The sequence below is a fragment of the Eschrichtius robustus genome, chromosome 10 (assembly GCF_028021215.1).
Source record: "Eschrichtius robustus isolate mEscRob2 chromosome 10, mEscRob2.pri, whole genome shotgun sequence".
Classification (NCBI taxonomy): domain Eukaryota; kingdom Metazoa; phylum Chordata; class Mammalia; order Artiodactyla; family Eschrichtiidae; genus Eschrichtius; species Eschrichtius robustus.
In genome coordinates this window covers 10,902,097-10,922,714 of record NC_090833.1, presented here as the reverse complement: position 1 = coordinate 10,922,714, position 20,618 = coordinate 10,902,097, and the positions used below count along the sequence as shown (strand labels likewise).

General features: G+C 58.0%; 1 protein-coding gene across 1 annotated transcript; it reads right to left on the bottom strand.

Moving 5' to 3' along the window:
• Nucleotides 1-247: 247 nt before the first annotated feature.
• On the bottom strand, nt 248-20,530 carry NR5A1 (nuclear receptor subfamily 5 group A member 1). Its single transcript, XM_068552557.1, has 6 exons — nt 20,429-20,530; nt 20,141-20,282; nt 17,458-18,083; nt 10,114-10,233; nt 8,018-8,165; nt 248-495 (listed from the first exon to the last, which is right to left on the bottom strand). The coding sequence occupies exons 1-6, from the start codon at nt 20,528-20,530 to the stop codon at nt 248-250; spliced, it is 1,386 nt and encodes a 461-aa protein (XP_068408658.1).
• Between the last annotated feature and the right edge of the window lie 88 nt (nt 20,531-20,618).

Sequence of the window (20,618 nt, the reverse complement as noted above, 5' to 3'; positions counted from 1 at the left end):
CCACCTCCTTGGGGCACTCTGAGTGGAAGGCAAGTGCCAGTGGTTAGTGGAGACCACCCCACCTCAGCCAGGCCCTGCCCACCTTCACCCACCTTCCCAAACGCAGGGCTTCAGAGAGCGCAGGGGCAGGGGCCTACGTGCTGGGGTCCTGGGTCAGCATAATAAAATAAACCATCTGGAGACCACAGGGGTGCTGCGGCCCCTCCCCCGGCCCCGGCCCCACTTCCCCCCCATCACTGGCCCAAGCTCAGGTCTGCTTGGCCTGCAGCATCTCGATGAGCAGGTTGTTTCGGGGCATCTCGTTGCCCAGGTGCTTGTGGTACAGGTATTCCTTGGCCTGCATGCTCAGTGCCCGCACCTCCACCAGGCACAGCAGCAGCTGCTGGAACTTGTCTCCACAATGCGGGTAGTGGCACAGGGTGTAATCGAGCAGGGCGGCATTTGCCTTCTCCTGAGCGTCCTTCACCAGGCTGTGGTTATTCAGGAACTTCACATCTGCAAAGGGAGGAGCCGTTCACCAGCCCCATCACATCATCAACACCGTCACTGGCATCAGCAACGCCAACACCCCTATGATCACCAAAGACATGGGCACTGCCACCATCAACAACGAACCACAGTCTCCCCGTCACCACCATGGCGCCATTACCGTTGTTGATGAACACTGCCACCAGCATCAGTCACCGATACCAGCATCCCTGGTTTTCACACACATGGTCACTGCTGCCATCAACAATCAAACCACCGTCATTCCCGTCACCACCATGGTCGCCATCACCATCAACACCTTGGTTGAACACCACCATCAGCAGCAGTCACTGACACTAACATCCCTGCGGTTATCACACACACGGCCACCACTGACCACCCAGCCACAAGCACCTGTCACCACCACTGCTGCCATTGTCATCAACCCCACCATCATCACCAAGACCACCGCCAACCTCACCAGGTGTATCCCTGGACACGTTATTTAACCTCTTAATTTCTTCATCTGCAAAACAGGGTGGCAGTAGTGCCTACTTCACAAGATTGTTGTGAGAATTAAGGGAGTTGATATGTAGAAAGTGCTCAGAAGAACAGTGTCTGGCACTTCATAAGACTCAGTGTGTTAGTGTTATTATTACTCCTACTCTCACCACGTCCAGGAACACCACCATCCCCAGCCCCATGGTCAAAACCATCCTGTTGCCATCATCCCCGGGGTAGGCACCATCAGCATCACCACCCCACCGCCGTCATCGCTATCCCCCATCAGCACCATCACCAGGGAGGCACACTGTGAGCGGAGGGGTCCCATCCCCCATTCTAGAGAGTGACAGGCGCTCCTTTGGTCCATGCTCTGACCAATCAAGAGGCTCTGGTACCCCAAGGAAATTTTCTCATGGGGCCGTGGACGTTCACTGCAACAATAGTTACGGTGATGGGGAGGTGGCCTGGATGGCCAGGTGGTGGCTGCATCCCCGGGAGTCCTGTGCGGTAGACAGAAGCAATGGAGCAGACACAGTACTGAGCAAATGGACGGACTTTTAAAAGCATGGGCCTGAGTGGGAAAAAAAACAAAAAATAAAATGAAAAGCAAAAAAGGGAGATCCAGAATGAGATCTATAAGGTAAAGCCACCTACTTAAATGAAAAACACTAGCGCACAAAGCATGCACATTGTGTAAGAACAGAGACAAACAAGAAGAGCCGAGTTAAACGTAAACGGGACGGTTGGTGATGGGAGGGAGAGGCGGGTGGGTGGCTCTGCGTGGACCAATGATCATTTGTACCAGGGACAGAGGAGTGTGATTAACGCATCCCCTGTCCCGGAGGTTCAGTGAAGAAATAAAAATTAAGTGTCTTTAGCGTGAAGTGGATGGTTGTTCAAATCCCAGCCCCACCATTTAGAATCGGTGGCCTGTGCCCTGTCCTTTCCTGACCTGAAGGCCTTCCTCCTCTACGAAAGGGGCCATGCCCACCTTGCAGCGGGGGGAGCTCCGGTGCCAGGGCACTGCACAGGTGCCTGGCCCCCAGGGGTGCCCATGGAGGGCCAGTTTCCTGTCACAGGAGTCCTCATCACTGCTTGCAGGCTTTTTTCAGCTCCTGGGCAGCATCTCCAGCTGGTGCCCTGCCTAGGGGCTGAAAGTCAGCAGGAATCCACAGAACCTGTCCCCATCCCCCGCTCCGAGCCCCACCAGGCCTGGGATGCGTCGTCCAGCGGTTCAGAAGATGGTCGTCCATCCACTTCCCCTGCGTTCCCATCACTCCCAGCCCTGCTGCTGCGGGGGAGTCCGGAGCCCAGCAGGCACAGGCCTTGGCCCTTCTAATCCCTCTTAACACCCACTGCGCCAGGAGGGCTGGATGCTCCTGGCAACCCTGATCCCCAGCCGCCCCCAGCATGCCCGCTGAGGCCTGTGTTGTCCAAAGTCGGATTTAGGGAAACCCAAGCTGGACCCAGGGCGTATGGCAGGATCTGGGCCTCCCCCCCATCCTCGCCCCCATCCCCCTCACCTCATTCAGTAAGTGAGCCGGGGTCATATTCTTCCTGGCCTCCCCAGGATCACCATTAGCCCATAAGGCACTTTGTGCCAATTAGAAAGAAGGTCCCCCATGTCCACAGAAAGACAGCTTGGTGAGGGGCATGCAGGCTGGATTTCAGCCTCTACCTTTCCCTTGTCTAGGTGCCCTTGTTCAGGAAACAACCTGTCCAACTGTACATAGCAGCCCTGTTCCCTAGCCTGGCCCTCTCCAAATAAACTCAAAGGTCATGGGAAGTCTCCCCACCTAACTAGCGTCCCCTGGGGGCAAGAGGTGCTTACTGGCCCCATCCCTTTCCCAATCTCTTTCCATCCCAATCTACCTTCAGTCCCCACCATCCCCAGGGCAGTTCTCCTGTTTGTCTTCTGACAATTTACAATAGGAGGCTGGGGGTCCAGAGAAGGGTAGGGACCAGCTCAAGGCCACACAGCAGTAAAGGGGCCCAGAAGAAACAGGTGAGGGTGCGGGGAGGACTGGATAAGATGCTGCAGTAGAGGCAGGAGTGGGAGGGGGCTGGGGAGGACCAACCAGAGCCTCGGCTTTACCAGGATTTACTGTTCCCAGCAGCAGTGTGACAGGGACAGCAGGGCGGAGTGCAGGGTGGGGAGGTGCAGAACAAGGACAGCCTTCAGGGACACCCCCCTCCTAGCAGCTCTACGGGTCCTGCAGCTCTTGGGAGGCTGGAGACCCCCACTGCCCCCACAATGTGGGCTACAGGGCTGGGGGCGAGAAGCACGGTCACTAATTGAGCCCTGGCCACTACAGTACAAGACAGGAGAGCCGTTTCCCCCGCACCTGCTGCACCTTCCCCGCCCCCACCCCCGCCATCACTTAATCCCCACAGACACCCAGGCAGGCCGGAAAGGGCGTCTTCCATGCACGGGCGACAGTGGGGCAGGCCTGGAGCACACAACAGATACCAGAGCCGGGATTCAAACCCACATCTCTCTGGCTCCAAAGCACTATGGGCAAGCAGAGGCGGGGTCAGGCCTGGATGCGGGGTCAAGCCTGGACCCTGGTTCCTGGGGGATTAGATGACATGATGACTTTATGTTCCATCCAACTCAGGAGTCCTGTCCAAGGGCCACCAAGCCTGGGGTCCTTGGTTTCCCCAGGAAGGCTACTCTGGACACCCTCTTGGAGAGGAACGTGGTCAAGTCACGCCCCTTCTCCCAGCCTGCCTCTAAAGGGACTGTCGTGAAGATTCTCTGGGATGCTGGGTGTGACAGAGCCAGCATCCCTCGGGACACCACGCCCTTCCTTCCTTAGACACACAAACCTGGAGATGCCCCCTTCGTGCGTCAGGGGCTCAAACCCCAGCTCCACCACCAGCTAGGTGACCCGGGGCAAGTCCCTTCCCCGGTCTGAGCCTCAGTTTCCCGTCATCTGCAAAATGGGGGCAAATTAATCTCCGCCTCTCAGGGCACCCAAGAACTGGACCTCATCTGCCCAGCTCTGGGCCTTGAGCCACCACAGGCTGGAGCCGGGCCTGCTCAGCTCCCAGCAGTCCGGGGGGTGGGAGGTAGGAGGGGGCTGGGAGATGGCAACCCCACCTCCGAGAGCAGCCCGCTAGCTCTGCAGAGCCGGGGGCCCCCAGGTTCTCAGAAAAGCCCCCTTTTCACGGTTTAATTGAATATTTGAATAATCCTTTCATTCCAGCGAGGCATAAAGAATGTTGTCCCAATAGCGGTGACTCAGGCAGGCGCCCCCGCGCACAATGGCCCCTCGAGTGGGGCTGCTATTCAGGCCGCCTTTTGTTGGCGCGAGCAGTGGGTAAATTGCAAACGCTTAAGGGAATGCTGTTGCCGCCGCCTCAATGCAAGTCAGGAAATCGAATGTTAGGTCAATCCATTAAGCTTCGATTAAGTCCTCTGCAGAACAATGCCAGCCGGGCCCATCTTCATAAACACCGTGATTGCCAGGAGAGAGGCACTAATTTTAATTAAACCTCCTTACCTGCCTTCGCGCCTGCCTGAGCCGGCTATTTAGACACCAAATGGCACCCTTCTGTGGAGGCAGGCAAGAAGGAGGCGCTGAGCGGGCTGAAGGGCGGAGGGGTTGGGGGACAGCCATCACACAAGTACAGGCTGAAGCAGCCCAGGGAGGCGCCGCCCCGGGGTGATGCCCAGCATGCCAGCTGGAGGACTAGGGGCAAGTGGCCACCCCATTCTGCGTCCCAGTTCCCTTGGGGACCCAGCTCTGGTGGTCTGGGTGGGATCATGGGAGTAGCCCCCTCCCACCTTCCAGACTCTGGGCAAATCTTCCCCCTCGTCTTGCCCAAATTTATCCACTTCACCCCAGTCCCACGTCTAGCCTCTTGCAGGGCTCTGCGTTGCCACCTGCCATCCTTTTCCCATGCTGCAGTTGGAAGGACCTTGCCAAAATGCAAACTTGATCATGTTTCTCCCTGCTGAAAATCCTCCCCCAGGGAAGGTTCAACGTACTGGCCTGGCATTCAAGGCCTTGCGCAGCTCAGCCCCTGCCCACCTCTCCAGCCTCCTCCTCACCCTCTCCCTGCCCCACAGGTACTTCCAGACTTTCAGGATCACCCATCCCTGTGCACAAGCTGTTCCTTCAGTCTGGGATGCCCTTGCTGCTGCTTGCTTTGTTTCACCCAGAACACTCCTGCTCATACTACAAGGCCCAGCTCAGAGGCCCCTCCTCCAAGCAGACTTCCCTGATATCCTAGGCATAGTTGTTTTCTCCTCTTTGGCCCAGTCCTGATCACACTGGACTGCCCAGGCTCCTCTCCACACCTGGAACCTGTCAGCCAGCGGCCCCTGTGGCTCCCCTGGGCTCCTGTCACTGCACACCTACGAGCTCGGACAGGCCTGGGTCCCGGGTCTTCTCCCCTCACAGCCCCAATACCACTAGAGTTTCTGACCCCCACCCTGAGGGTCACTGTCCCCAAAGACAAGGCACTGTGCCAGACACACAGGTGCAACAAAGACGGAGAGAGACACTTTCCTTCCTTCACTTCATTCACTAACTTGTTCATTTGCTCGTGAACTTAATGATGGCTATGATAGAAACAATACTGATGCATACTCTGAGGGGCCAGGCCATGCTCTGAACATTTTGGGGAATTTTCTCATTAAATCTCATAGCAAGTTAAAGATGCTTATGATGTTCATTCTACAGATGGGGAAATAGAGGCTCAGAGAGGGGAGTGACTTGCTCAAGGGCCCACAAGCAGAGAGAGAGTCTAGATTTAGAATCCAGGTGGCCCATCGCTAGTCCCCTTTCCTAACCACTGCTCCACCCTGCCTCGCATGTGTGCACGCACGTGCACGCTCCCACTCCTCCGTCCCACCCCCTCCAGCCTGTTCCAGCCGAGCACTGTAGACACTCCCAGTCTCCCGGCCCCAACTGCCTCCTCTGGAAAACAGGATGAAGGCTGGCGTGCAGGAGGGGCTGTGCACTCATGGTTCTGAGTACAGCCCCTTGCCTGGACCCAGGAGAAGAGGGCTGGGCTCAGCCTCGATGTCCTCCCTACACCCCACAGAAGGAGGAGTCCTGGATTTATCACCTGGTGGAGGCCAAGGCTGTGCCGGGCCTGGCAGTCCCCAGCGCTGGGGCTTTGGTAGGAAGAGGGGCTGAGGGCTGCAGGCATGTGCCTCAGGCCCCGGGTGGTCTGGAGAGCCAAGATGCGGTCCCTACTCTGCAAGGGGCACCAAGATGGAGCCCTGGCCAAGGAACTTGGTGGCTGGCAGCCCCACCCTCCCCAAGACCTCCTAGTGGCCTCTTGACGGCGGTCAGGTCAAGAACTGTCACCTCACAAACCACCACAGAACCCACACTACAATACAATGTGTCCCAAGCACGCCCCTCAAATCCCTCACATCTCCACATCTCCCCAGTCACCACTCAGCCATATACAGATTGCTCACACCACATGACACATAAAATCCCACTAGCCCATAAAAGTTCACAGTCTATACATGCGCGAAAACTAAGGCACAGACACGCACATGACCCCTGGAGCCTGCACACCCCAAACCACACACATCCGTGGCTCTGGTGAAACTGAGGTTGGGAGGAGGGTACCACTGCAGGCAGAGGAGGAAGGGGCCTTCCCCAGCTGGAGCCAGCCTGGCCCAGGTCCCTGAGGCCCTGCCAAGGGCTTCAGGCTCCTAACTGGCTGCCCAAGGTTCAGCCCCCACCCCCCAGCATGCTCGACCCCTACCAACCCCTGCAGCCTTGCCGATACGCCCTCCAGCTACCAACCTGCTGTGCCAGCAGAGTCAGGAGGCCCAGCCCAGGCACCCAGTCACACGGCCACAGCCTGAACACAGGGCTTCCCCCAGTCAGTACGTCACTAATCACCCCCTCCCAGCTTGTTTTCTTACCCGCTGCTTCCCCAGCTGCCCCCACTCTTGAGCAGGCACACCCTTGCCAGACCGTGGCTGTGATGCCATCTGCCACAAAGACAGCGTCTTGATCCTGCCCCCTCCCCAGGTGACAAGGCATTCACGCCCCTCTGTTCCAACCTTCCATCCCATCTACACCTCTGCTAAAAGATTTATCCCCCCCCAACAAACTCCTACTCATCCTCCAAGACCCTGTTCATATGTCCTTCCAGGAAGCCTTCCAGGCGGATCCCTTGCTCCCCGTCCTGGGTTCCCCATCTCTCTGTCTCAGCCCTGATGGCACTGGCTGGAGGCCTCTCCCAGACTGGGAGCGGCCTGAGAGCAGGGAAAACCTCTGTGAACGCAGCATTGCTGGGCACAGGGAGGGCACTGGACATGCTTGCTGGGTGAAGGAGGGCAAAAGGAGGCTGACCTGATGAGAGCTCAGACGGAGGGTGGAGACCTGAGCGGCACAGGCTGGGCCGGGGTCAGGAGGGCAAAGGGAGGGAGACACCAGACACTTGGGGAGCCAGGCGAGCTGGCGGGCTGGGCTGGCCCTCTGCCCCTGCCCTGCTTTGTTTTCCTCCCTAGCACTTACCAAAATCTTCCAGGCTATACATTTTACGAATCATTTCACTAATTTATACATTTTACTAATCATATTATGCTTATTGTCTCTCTCCCCAACAGAAGGTCAGCTCCTTGAAGACAGAGATTTGGGGTCTTTTTTGAATGAGTGAATGAATGAATGGGCAAAGGGGTCTGGGCCCCAAAGAGCTCAGAGTCAGAATTCAGACACCCTTAGAGCGTGGAATTAGGAAACACAGGGACCTCAGGATGGGAGCCAGGAATCAGAAGCTCCTGAAATCACATTTTCTGGGGTGGCATCGGCACTTTTCTAGGGCTATCAGCTGGCAATCTACCACATCCTCAGGAGGGTTCCTTGTCCCATCAAGGGCAAGTCTTAGACATTATCCTGGCCCTCTGTCCTTCCAAACAAAGAAACTCAGGCCCAGAGAGGAAGCAGGCCCTGGGCCAGGTCCCCTTTATTCACTAAGAGAGGCCCCCATCGGAGAGCCCCACCTTAGGGTCTCCTTGCCCGCCCGCCCCCCTACGCCCAGGCCAGGCCTTGCTCAGCCCACTCACCGAGGCTGAAGAGGATGAGGAACTTGAGGCAGACGAACTCCTGGCGGTCCAGCTGCAGTGCGTGCAGCTGCAGCACCAGCTCCTGCGCCCGAAGCACCAGGCCGTGAAGCAGGGAGCCTGCCTGGGCGGCCACCATGGTCAGCTCCACCTGGGTGGGCAGAGGGCAGGGGTCAGAGACACCAGGGGAGGGCGTGGATAGGGGGCACTGGTCGGAGGCTGGGGGTCAGGGGTGCCCAGCCTTGGAGCTGAGCCAAGTGGGGAGGGGGAGGCGTGGCACCTCCTCAGGCCCCTGGATCCCTCCCAGGCTCCCAGCTCTGCTCCCACTGCCCGGCCCAGAGCTGAGGGCCCCCGTGCCGCAGAGCCGACACCAGGCAGGTGGGTGCAGAGGGAGAGCTGAAGGGTCCTTCTTGCACAAAAAGCCGCCACCAGGCCCAGTGGTACAAGCAGCTTTTGTGTTTTGTGTGGCGTCTGCAGTGAGCACCACGTCGTGCTGGGTGGGGGGCGGGGCAGCCGTGCCTGGATCCACGTGGATGCGGCCACATGACCGCCCGGGGCGCCCACACATGGACACCTGGACTGCAGATGTGGCCACACCTCAGCTCACGTTCACACACATGGAGGGACACACTCACAGCCTCGTCCACCTGCTTCAGGACGTGAACATACACACACACACACACACACACACACACACACACACCCTTGTAGGGTCACATCACAGGGTAACACAGACACATGCCTGTGTATATGTTCCCACTGACATGGTGACGGGCAGATCTCAACACCCACCCACTTATGTGTGTGGAGATGTTTGTACAATAAAATACAGGCGCGCACACACACACACACACACACACGCACGCACAGGACTGTCCCATAGCCTCAGAGGCTTCCATCCACATGTTGACAGAGCCGACACTCACACCTCAGACTCCTTCATGTGCTCTCCCAGGTGGCTCAAAGTTACATCCTTGCAACCAGCATTCTGCTGGCCCTGGATGGCCTGAGACACCCAGGTGAGAACAGAGGATGAGGACAAAGGGTTGGAGGTAGGGGGTGGGGAGCAGGGCCTCAGTCTCCAATCTCTCTCCCCAAGCACCTATGAAACCCACTCCTCTTGTATGCCCCCAGGAGTGACGCTCCCTCCACCAGCCTAGACCCTGGGCATCAACCTCCCTTTCCTTCTCCCTACTTCCCTCCATTTCCCCTATGCCTCCTCTCCCCTCCTCCTTGAATTGTGCCCTCCCAGGTCCCCAGTGTTCTGAGCAGCGGGTGGCTGCCTTCATTTCCTCCTCACCCCCCATCTTGCCCCCTCCATGTGCTTCCTCATATACAACCTGGTTGTGTCCTTCCCCACTTAAAACTCTTCTGATGCTCCCTGCTTGATTCCAGGAGCCACCACACCTGCCTCCCATCCTAGTGCCCCTAATTCCCTGCTCTAAGAGTGTCCAAATTCTGACTCTGACCTCTTTGGGGCCCAGACCCCTTTGCCCACCCATTCAGCCATCCAGCCATCCAACCATCCATCCATCCATTCATCCTTCCATCCATCATTCAGGATTTAGAACCTGCAAGGTCTTGCCCATCCCAGCCCCCAGCCACACCTCCAGCCTTATCTCTCACCTCATCCCAGCCCCAACAGGGCACCTGCCCCCCAAACCCATGTCCCAGCACACCGGCAGCCCCCAGCAGCTCAGCAGTCCTAACCTGCCTCTCTAAGCCTGGCCCGTGCTACCTCCTCTGCATGTGTGGAGGTGGGGATTGCCCCTCCACCCCGTCACTACCCAACCAGCCCTTATTTACTCTTTCACTACCCAGCGCCACCATCACGTCCTCCAAGAGCCTCCCTGACCCTCCCCACATCCCTGAGCTGCTTCCCCCAGAGCAGGGCTCCCAGGGCCTGGTTCCTCTCAAGGTCAAATCTAGGGCTGATCAGAGGGAGGTCGGGCTGGTGGGTATCCCATGAACCTGGGGAAAGGGCTGATATTCAGTGGTGCCCAGGGCCAGCCCTGGAGAGGCCTGGGACCTCTTCTGGGCCCAGAATTCTGGAAGTGTGTGCTGGGGGGTCAGGACAGGGCGCAGTAGGGTCTGGTCACCTCCTGCCCAGTGACCAGCAGGATGCTGCCCTCCTTGCCATGTTGGATCTGACGGTAGATGTGGTCGAACACCAGCAGCTCGCTCCAGCAGTTCTGCAGTAGTGTCATCTGGTCGGCCACCTGCAAGGAAGAGGCACACAGGGGTCCAGGGTCCAGCCACGGTCCAGCTGGGGACCGTCCCCTCGCCCCTCCTCCTCCCAGCTCTGAGTTCAGCAGCTCAACTGGGTATGTGACCTGGGCAAGCTGCCCAACCTCTGTGCCCAGTTTACCCATGTGTCTTCTTCATCAAAGTGTGGCAGGGGTCTAGCAAAATAATAAGAGGGTCTAACGGAGGTGCTCAGGCCCCGGCTCTGCCTCTTACAAGTTGTATGACCTTAAGCAAGTTCTGTAACCTTTCTGGGCCTCTGTTTTCTCATCTGGAGAGTGGGCAAAGTATTAGAAGGTGGTCTGGCACATATTAAGCCCCCAATAAATGTTACAGAATAATGTCTACGGAAGTGCTTTGTGAAGGATTCCTTTAAATGCGAGGGAAGATTAGTATTAATTTTTCCTTGTGCCCATTTGGCCTGTGGTCACATCTCTAGCAGCCTCAATCACTCAAAAAGGAGCCATGTAGAGAAAACAGAGGGCTTCCTCGCAGTCTTGTGCAGAGCTTTGAAGTTCATGGGAAGAGAGGAGGTCCGGCCCAGGGAATGAGCAGGTGGCTGGCAACGGTCTACATGAGAAGCAGGAATAGAAGGGCACATGGGGCCGATTCTGAATCCCCAGGCTGCACTGAGGGGCGCTCAGTGTGAGGGCAGGGACTATCCTCCAGTCTGGGGGATCGCCACATTCTAGCATGGCAAGAGTAGACCCTCGTGACGATGACAAGTGGGACTCAGGACCATGGGATGCCAGAGCCAGAAGGGCCCTTAGGGATCTCCTGGCCTAAACTCCTATTTCCGGATGAAGAATCTGCCACCCAGTGAGGGCAAGGGACTCTCCTGGGGTCACAGAGAGGCAGAGCCAGGCCAGGGCCACGGCTGGCATTCTCGGTCCACAACTCTCCATAGTGACAAATACTGAACACTTCTGGGTGTTCAGAACTGCGCTGGGTGCAGCGTGTCATCCTAGGAGGACATAGTGCAGACTCCAGTCCCTTTCAGCATCTGTGGCTCATCAGCCAGCTGCCATCGACCCAACGGGCACCCTCCAGGCACCTTCCTGGGCCATGCCCTACAGTGAGTGCAAATCACGATAGCTAACAGTCACTGTGCTGCAGCTCCACAAGCCTTTGTAGTTGGTACTAGTGTTATCCCCAATCCATGGAGAGAGGACACTGAGCTCAGAGAGGTCAAGTAACTTACCCAAGGTCACACAGCTCTGTCTAGCTCATCTCTGCTCTTGACACTAGGTATGCAGGAAGACCCACCCTTGCCACCCTAGATTTCACGGCAGGCTCACTACCTCACTCATGAAGCCTTCCCCATCCTCTGGACATGGCACCTGTAACATCTGATGGCACCATTCATGCCTCTGTCTTCCCTGACACCTGTGGGGTCTGGGAGGAACAACCCCCAACCTGGAGACCAGAGTAGTCCAGGCAGCCCCTGGCCTGAAAAGGAACTGGCCCAGGCCTAACCAACAGCTCTCTCTTCTCGGGGGCTAGAAGCCCCCTCCTCCCCTCTGCTCTGCTCCTCTCCTGGGAGTGGCCCTGGGGCCTGTCCTCAGACAGACAGAGGGAGAGAAAAGTGGACAAAGAGCAAAGTGAGCAGCTGGACACACTGTCAGGCTTCCTTCAGGCCTCGCCTGCTCAGCGCTTCCCCAGCCTGTACGGCTGAGAACAAGAGGAAGGGTCTGCCTCTATCCTGCTCTGAGTCCCCAGCCTCCCACCCTCCCCTCCTCCCCTCCCCTCCTCCCCTCCCCTCCGTGTCAAGAACCCATACCTCCCCATCCATCTCCCAGCAGAAGGTCCGTCCTAGAGCCCCATTACTGTCAGAACAGCAAGCCCAGCCAGGGGGACCCGAGGCTCAGCCACAGGTAGCCCTGGATGGGAGGGGCCGGGAGAGACTAAGAACCAGGCAGGGATGCATCGCAAAGACACCTCGCCTTATCGCCTTATCGTGCCTCAGGAAGTGGCCGGTCCCCAGAGAGCCTCCCCATCACAGCTTCCAAGGAGGGAGGCAAGGCTCAGTGAGCGCCTAGACCAGGCCCCATTCCCAGCACGCCCGGGACTCCTCACCCCTGCCCACTACAGATAAGGGAGCAGATGCTCCCCTCAGGTAACCGCAGGGAGCTGGGCTCTGCACAGACGACCCGCCTGGGCTGGTCTTCTTGGGGGGCGGGGGGTGGGGTTGGCACTCCTGGAGCCCAAGCAGGAGGTGCCTGGTCCGGGAGTCGCACTGGCCCACTTTGGGCAACCCAGATGGAGGCAGAGGGGAAGGGAGGACGTGCAGGGCTGGGTTCTGCCCCCCACCCATTGGGGCCCTAGGGAGCAGACACCCTTGTGCCTGAATTAAAAGAACAGGGGGTGGGGAGGTGGAAGCGCAAGAGATAAGGGGGAGAATTAGGAGATAAGCTGGCTGAGCTTTGGGCAGAAAGCAGAAGGGGTCACAGTGACCCGGCTGGCCGAGCCCTGGGAGCAGACTCTGTACCCAGACCTCAGACCCCAGGAGTGGGGGCAGCGCTGCCCACGGGGCTGATAGGGGTGCAGGGCAGAGAGATGCACTACGGTGGCTGGGCTTTTGTGCCCTGTGCCCTCTGATTCCCACTTAGCCACGCACCCTCTCCTGCCCTGATTTCCTATTCTGAGAAATGGAAAAAAATAAATCCTCCCTCTTTTGGTTAGAGAAAACATATGAGCACAGCGGTGTCAGTCGTGAAGGGTTCTGGGAACCCATGGTCAGCTATTCTGGGGACTCTGCCCTGGCCCGGGTTCCCCTCCGCACCAGCCAAGCAATCGTGCCTTCCAGACTCTTTACTAGCTCTTCCCCTGGATGGACACATAAAGACACCAAACTCCAAACACTCCCCACACAGATGGACACACACACACACACAGACACACACACACACAGACACACAGACACACTCCCCTTTTTATTTAAAAGAAAACCAGAGGGCCCTAGCTGCCAGCCCCTCTCCATGGGAAAGCAGGTGGCTAAGAGGCTCACTTAACCAAAGAGGGTTGGTTTTCACCTTCCGTGGGCTTTTCCCTAAGCAAAAGGTTCTTCCTCTACCCTCAGTCCGCCCTGCCACCCTGGGAACAAGGACATGTGCAGTCTCAGCCCTGGGGTCCCTCATCAGCCTGGCCTGTCTGCCGGGCCCACCAGCCGCCCACCCCTCCTGCCAGTCTGCCACAAATCTTCCTGGAGCCTTGACACTTTGCAGCCTGCCTCGGAGACAGGGTATTTATGTGTGCCGAGATGACCTCCTTCCCAGCAGGCCCCCCTCCGGAGCCCCCTGGGGTCTGATCAGTCTGGCGGTCGAAGGCCAGTGGGCTCTGTAATTCTCCAGTGGCTGACAAGCCGCGGGCTGGCCATGGCGCTCTCCCGGCCGAGTGGTTGGCCGGCTGTCATTTGTCAGTCCAGGACTGACAGAGTTACTGCCACTTAAATGAAACCATATACCTAAGCAGTTAAATCTGTTGCCAATCCGGGGCCTCGGAGCTGGATGTCAAGGGTGAACTGATGTCAAGATGGGTCATTAGGCACTCTTGGCCCTTGCTTCCACCTCCCTGATTCCTATCTTGCATCCTCCCAGCGACTGTCCAGAGAGGCTGCCTGCCTGGGCCTACACCCTGCCCCCACTGAGCAGTATGTACAGGTGAGTTTCTGCTACCTTGCAGGTATGAAGCTGCTTTGGAAGCCCAGGGCAAGGTGGGCCCCCGTCTTCTCCCAGAGCTCTAGTGCTCAGAGGAGTGTGGACACGATGTATCTTTTCTCCCTCTTCCTGGCCAGGCCTGTCTACCACCTGCAAGGTTAGATTCAATGGTACAGCGGCAGAGGGGCCCAGCGAGGGAGGGAGCCACTGCCCCCACTCACTGAACACTTCCTGGGTGCTGCACCCCGTGCTAAATTCTTTACCTGCCCTAGCTCACTAAGCCCTTCCAACAACCCTATGAGGTGGCTACTATTTCAACTCCCCCTTTTTTACAGATAGGGACAAATGAGGCCCAGAGGAGTAAAGTCACTTGCCCAAAGTCACACACCAGATAAGTGGCAGATATGGAACTTGAACACGGGCCTCTCTGATTCTGGTGTATGTTACTAACCTCTGTACCATGTCAGATCTAACACACCGTGATTGCATGAGAGGGACTTCCCTGTCAGTCCAGTGGTTAAGACTCTGCGCTTCCATTGCAGGGGGCACAGGCTTAATCCCTGGCCAGGGAACTAGGATCCCACATGCCACACGGCCTGCCCCACCTCCCAAAAAAAAAAAATGGAGGCAGAGGGACATCTAAGCTGGGAAAGAGGCTGGAGGAGGACAACCCCAAAAGGGCATCTGGAGCCCCATTATCAGCTCAGCAAAGACCCCAGGCTTTCCCCTGGACAGCAAGACGTCATCAGCATCACAGAGGGCTGAGCAAGCCTCTGGGGAGATCTCAGGCTCTGTGGTGGGAGCCTGCCCTGCCCAGGCAGGCTGTCCATCACCCACTGCCAAAGGACCTACTCCTAGTCCAAGCTCTGCTTCCGACCCTGCCTACCTCTCCAGCCCTGCCTCATAGGACCACCTGAGACCCCCTGACACATGGTACCTTTTCACACTTCTGGGTCTTCTCCTGTCCCCTTTCCCAGAACGCCCTTAACCTTCTCAGACTGCTTTCTGGAGAGGTACAGATCAAAGAAACCTTCCCTGACTTTCTAACATAGAGCCATTTGCTCTCCTGCTGGTCTCCCTTGGCCCCTTTCTACTGCTGTCAGAGCCCCGGGCACCCTGTGTTGGCATTACCTATGTGCATGTCTGTCTCTTCCTCTAGCCTGGCAGCCCCCTGGGTCCAATTCATTTCAGTGTCCCTATGCACAGGCCAAGGGCTGCCCCACTCTCAGAGCTAGGGAGCCCCCTCTGCTGTGTGCTGTGTCCTGCCCGGAGGTGAGGAATGAATGGTCAGTCAAAAGAGAGAACAGGGACTTCCCTGGTGGCACAGCGGATAGGACTCCATGCTCCCAACACAGGGGGCCCGGGTTCGATCCCTGGTCAGGGAACTAGATCCCACGTGAACGCCGCAACTAAGAGTTCACATGCCACAACTAAAGAGCCCATGTGCTGCAACTAAGGAGCCCACGTGCTGCAACTAAGGAGCCCACCTGCTGCAACTAAGACCTGCTGTAACCAAATAAATAAATAAATAAATATTTTTTAAAAAGAGAGAGAACAGTCACTCAGCTCCCCTCACACTTTTCTGCTTCCCTACCTCTGGCTTTGCAAATAGACATCAGTCCAGGGCTTATTGGACCAGTGGGAAAGAAGCTCCACATGGCTGATGAGATGCCCTCTAAGGGCTGGGCTGGTACTTATCTACAAGGCTTCTTTACAGAGGCTGGTAACGATGGTTCATATTCCTGGGCTTGATTCAGAGACTCTGGGAAGGGGAAGCAGGAAGGTTTGGACCACAGAGAAACCAGAAGCAGGAAAAAACACTCAGCTAAGCTTGGACAAAAGCCCTTCCCATCCTGCGTGAAAAACCCCGAGAGACCAGGAAGGCGGCCAGAGGAAGTGCCCTGCCCCTGGATCCAGGATTCTAGAAGGCCAGGAATGCTCTGCTCCTCCTCCCCTCTGCACTGGGGGCTCATGGGAAGCCTGGAGGGAAAGCTGGCAACCAACCGAAGGGTCTTGGGATCTTCCTCCCCCACCAGGGCCTCCAGCCACGATTGGAAGGCAGATGGGATTGTTTGAGGCCCTGCCTCTTGTTCTACCCATGAGGTCGGCCTAGAGGTGGGGCAGGGGTGAGAAGTCCCACCCCATGACAGACACCCGGCACATCCCCAGACCTCAGCCACGACAGGCCCTCCACAGTAGAAGCAGAAGGCGTCACGGCCAATGCTTGGTTGCTCTGGGCCCCAGAGCAACCCAGGCTCCCAGCTCCACAATGCCTCGAGGGTTCACAGTGCCCAGGCTTCATCTTATCCCCCCGACCCCCATGCCCAGCCCAGCCCCTGCAGACAGTACCCCTGGCCCATCCGGACACACACCCCTGGAGGAAGCCCAGGCCTGAGTGGCATCAGCACTGACAATGCCACTCAAGGCTGCAGTGGCCCCAGCAGGGAGGGCAACAGGCCCTGCTGTTTACACCCAGTCCCAGAACAGCCAAGGGGATTGACCTGGGAAAGGCAAACATCAATAGGCCTGAACTAAAGGCCTATCATGTCTCCGTCTAGGCCAGGGAGGATGGGCTTGGCCAGGCTTGGGGGAGGGGGGGGCCTCTGAAGTTGGCAGAAACCCTGATCATAGGGAGCCAGGGCACTAGAGGGGCAGCTCCCAGTCTTCGGGTGCTTCAAACCACTAGGCAGGATGATTGGGAAGTTCTTCCTTGTCTGGCCTTAGTTTCTCCTGCTGCTTTCCTGCTCACTTCAGCCGCAGGTACCTCAACCCAGGGGAATGGAAGGCCTTGCAGCCGAGGCATCTGGAAGATGAAGGGCGGGCCCTGCAATCTCCCACTTACCCTCCCACCTAGCACTCCCTGCACACACAGACACACACATTTACACGTGGGACTAACCATCGTGCATGAGAGATGCAGGGACAGTAAGATCTTTCACCTTAGCTGGGAAGGAGAAGCATCCCAAACCCTGAGATACTAAGACCCCTTCTGTGATATCTGAGGCTAGCAGGGAGTGGCGGCCTCTCCAAATGAGAGGACAGGATGCCTTGGACCCTCTTCCTGACATTGGCCCGGGGCAACCAGAGGCAGCCTCCCAAGGACTGAGCTAGTCCTTTGTGAGAGCCCAGGGTCTCAGAGAAAGAAAGATAAATGTCGACAGAGACTCAGACTGGGAGAGAAAGAGACAAAGATTGAAGGGACTAGAGAGAGACAGGGAAGCAGAGAGATAGCACACCAGGGAGAGAGACAACAGAAAGAGGCAGAGGCAGAGATAAAAGAACCAGAGGCCGTGAGAGATAGACACTCAGGGAACAGAGAAGGAGAAAGAGGGAGGGGTGAGTGAGGAGGTGGGAGAGGGACAAGGAAGGCTATGATGGACCAGAAACACTCCTCATGTCCCCAGTGTGGCCTCCCTGTCCCTAGACATGGCCTGAAGCCAGTGGGCATGAGAGCCCCACGCAAGGGGTGGCCAAGACTGAGACTTGGGCAGCTGAGAGGACACCCCAGAACCAGTGGCCAGCCAGGTGGGAGGAGGGACTCACCTCCAGCTCCTTGAAGACCATGCACCTGCGTGCCCAGTCCACGATGGAGATGAAGGTCTGGTCAGCCATCCTGCACAGGAGGCTGAAGGGTGCAGGCTGGTCGGGGCGGCCTTTGGCCGGTTCCTGCAGGCAGCCCACGATGCGCGCCCGTACCTGGTCCTCATCTGGCTCCAGCTGCAGCAGCTGCAGGATGAGCTCCGGCACACCAGGCCCTCCGGAGAAGGGCTCTGGGTAGCCGTAGGGCGGCCCGGGCTGTGGGGGGCTGGCGTAGGGCTCCGGGTACTCAGACTTGATGGCGCGGCCAGGGAAGGCAGGATAGAGGTAGCCAGCCAGTGGCCCGTGGGCGCTGGGCACAGCCATAGGCAGCGCTGGGGCCCCAAAGTCGCCCAGTGGCCCAGCAGGTGGACCAGAGGCCAGGCCCTTGGGCTCAGGTGCATGCAGGCCAGGGGGCAGCATGTAGTCCGGCGGGGGAGGGGGCGGCGGGGGCACCCCCATTGGGGGGCCTGTCTCCAGCTTGAAGCCATTGGCTCGAATCTGTGCCTTCTTCTGTTGCTTCAGGGCCCGGTCCCGCTTGTACATGGGCCCAAACTTGTTCCGGCCGCCCCGCATGCGGTCAGCGCGCACGGCTGTGGGCAGAGGCAGAGGGGCAGGCTCACCGCCTCCAGGCCACCCGCCATACCACCCCACTCACAGTTCTTCCCCAAACCGATCTGACTGGGTCACTCTCCAGCTCAATACCTCTCATGGCTCCTCCAGTGCCCTTAATCTGGCGTTCAGAGGAAGTCAATCTCCCTAACCCGGCGTTCAAGGCCCTGTTCACCTCTCCATCATCCCCCGCCTCACGAGACCCTGTGTTCTTTCCACTCCACCTTACTATCTCTCTGCTCCTCTGCTTGGCACTTCCTCCACCCTGCCTTTGGTATTCCTTCTGCCTCAAACCCTTTCCTTCTCTCATGCCTACTAAACACCCGAAGTGTTCCTGGATTCACCCAGGCAGCAGCCACTGTTCTTGCCCCGGATGTCCTGTCTCTTGCCCACTCTCGTCCTGCTGAGTGCTATTGTACCATGGACCCAGGCTGAGAGCTTCTGGGGGCTCAGCAGTGGGTTCAGGTGCCCAGCACAGGGTCTGAGATGGTGACAGGAAGTGGGCTCTGGTCAGCCTTGTTCACAGGTGGGTCCCCAGTGTCCAGCTGCTTCTTGACTGACTGCCTGACTCTGTTGAACCCCTGTTGCAAAATGACTCGGGTTTCTGCCGCTGCCTTCAAATCTGAAGCTGAGTTTAGGGCTGACTGGGGCTCTATGCTGGCGGGAAGGGACCTCCCTTGCTGACCAGATGTCCCTCCGCCTGGCCAAGAATGTGTCACCAGCCGGACCCAACAGGTGTGTCTCTGCAGCCGAAGCGTGGCCCCAGCCCCTGCTCAGACAGGACCCCACCCTGGGCTCCAGGAGAAGGGAGAGAGGAGGAGGGAGAGGGCGGTGCTCAGCAAGGGATGTGTCTCCGGGGCCCATGCAGCCAATCTTCCTGCCATGGGGGTGGGCAGCCCTGCTCCACACCCTCAGGCCCCGCGAGGGGTTTCTGCTGCTCACAACAACCAGTTCTTCTGAGCCCCTCAGGACCTGGTGCTGGGCACATGGGCTCTGGGGACAGGACAGGATACCCCCCCTTCCATCAGGGGCCCTTCCTCTAGGTGACAGGACTTATGGCCTGCAGCTCTCAGAGCCACCAGGAGCCTTCTACTTTGTTTAAAAACTTTAACCAACAGCTGCCTGCTCGGCACACAGCCCGGCTGGGGCCAGCAGGGTGGAAGCCTATGACTGTCCACCCTCAAAGAGTTTGAGTTTTTCCTGCTAAAATGTTTTTCCTCCCCTCCGGACAGAGAGCTAGGGGTGGGGGTGGGGAGACAAGGATGGGCCTGGGTTCTCTGGGGGCGATTGCTCTCCATTCCCCAGCCCTCTAGGGCCTGGCTAAGAACCTGCTGAGTGAATGAACTGAGTGAATCTTGTGGATGGATGGACAGACGAACAGATGGGTGGTCTGAGTGAGTGCAGGCTGCACAGTGATGCTGGACAGATAATAACATAAATAAGAATAACAGTAATAGCTAACCTGTTGAGCATTTTCTGCGTGCCAGGCACCACGCTAGGAGCTTTTCATACAATTCTCTCACTAACTCCAGGAGGGAGGCACTACTCTTAGGCCCATCTTTCAGATGGGGAGTCTGCAGCTCAGAGAGGTTAAGGAACTTGCCCAATGTCACCCAGCCTGTAAGTGGTGGCACTGGGACTTGAACTCCAGTAAAGGTATTGAAAACCTTGGCGCTGGCTGGTATGGGATGTCAGTGGGGGTGTGACAGACTCCTGGCAGAGGGAGGAGCTCTGTGGGGCTCTGCCCTGTGCTACCTTGCCCGCAAGGGCTGGGGAGAAGGTCATCTCTCTGGGGTTCACTTTTAGATACTTCTCAAGCCATCCCAGGCTGGTCCCGCATGCATCCCTTCACCCAGACCGACATCAGTTCTCACCCCTCCCCCACAGAGATCGGGGCCCTAATGTCACATGAGGGGCTAATCGCCTGGCCCCAGAAACTTTAAGAAGACCTATGGTACCCTCCCCTCACCCCTTCTCCCACCCCCACCCCCTTCCCCTTGCCATCAGAGGTCAGGGGTAGGAGGCGCGGCGTGCGCACCTTCCAGGCGCATCCCCACCGTCAGGCACTTCTGGAAGCGGCAGAAGGGACAGCGCTTGCGCTGCGTCTTGTCGATCTTGCAGCTCTGGCTCTCGGTGCACGTGTAGTGCTTGTTGTTCTGCACCGTGCGCTTGAAGAAGCCCTGGGGGAGAAGGGAGTCAGCGTGGGAGGGGACAGGCCCCGTCTCCCCTTCCCTGCACTTCCCAGCAGGGCTTTCCGCCGCTTCCCGCCGGCTGCTCGCCAGCCTTCCACGCCGGTCGGTCCCTTGCCGGCCAGCTGCCCGCTCACCTTGCAACTCTCGCATGTGAGCAGCCCGTAGTGGTAGCCGGACACCTTGTCCCCACAGACGGGGCACAGCTCGTCCAGGTCCTCGTCGTACGAATAGTCCATGCCCGCGGCGTCCGCCTGTGGAGGGAGGAGAGGCTCATCGCGGGCGGCACTGCGACTGGCAGCGCCGCGGACCTGGGTCCGGCGGGTC

Coding starts and splice junctions, on each gene's coding strand:
- NR5A1 (XM_068552557.1), bottom strand. CDS start 20,530: ATGGACTATTCGTACGACGAGGACCTGGACGAGCTGTGCCCCGTCTGT. Junction 20,283..20,428: donor TCACATGCGAGAGTTGCAAG/GTGAGCGGGCAG, acceptor CTTCTCCCCCAG/GGCTTCTTCAAGCGCACGGT. Junction 8,166..10,113: donor TGCTGGTCACTGGGCAGGAG/GTGACCAGACCC, acceptor CTGCCCACCCAG/GTGGAGCTGACCATGGTGGC.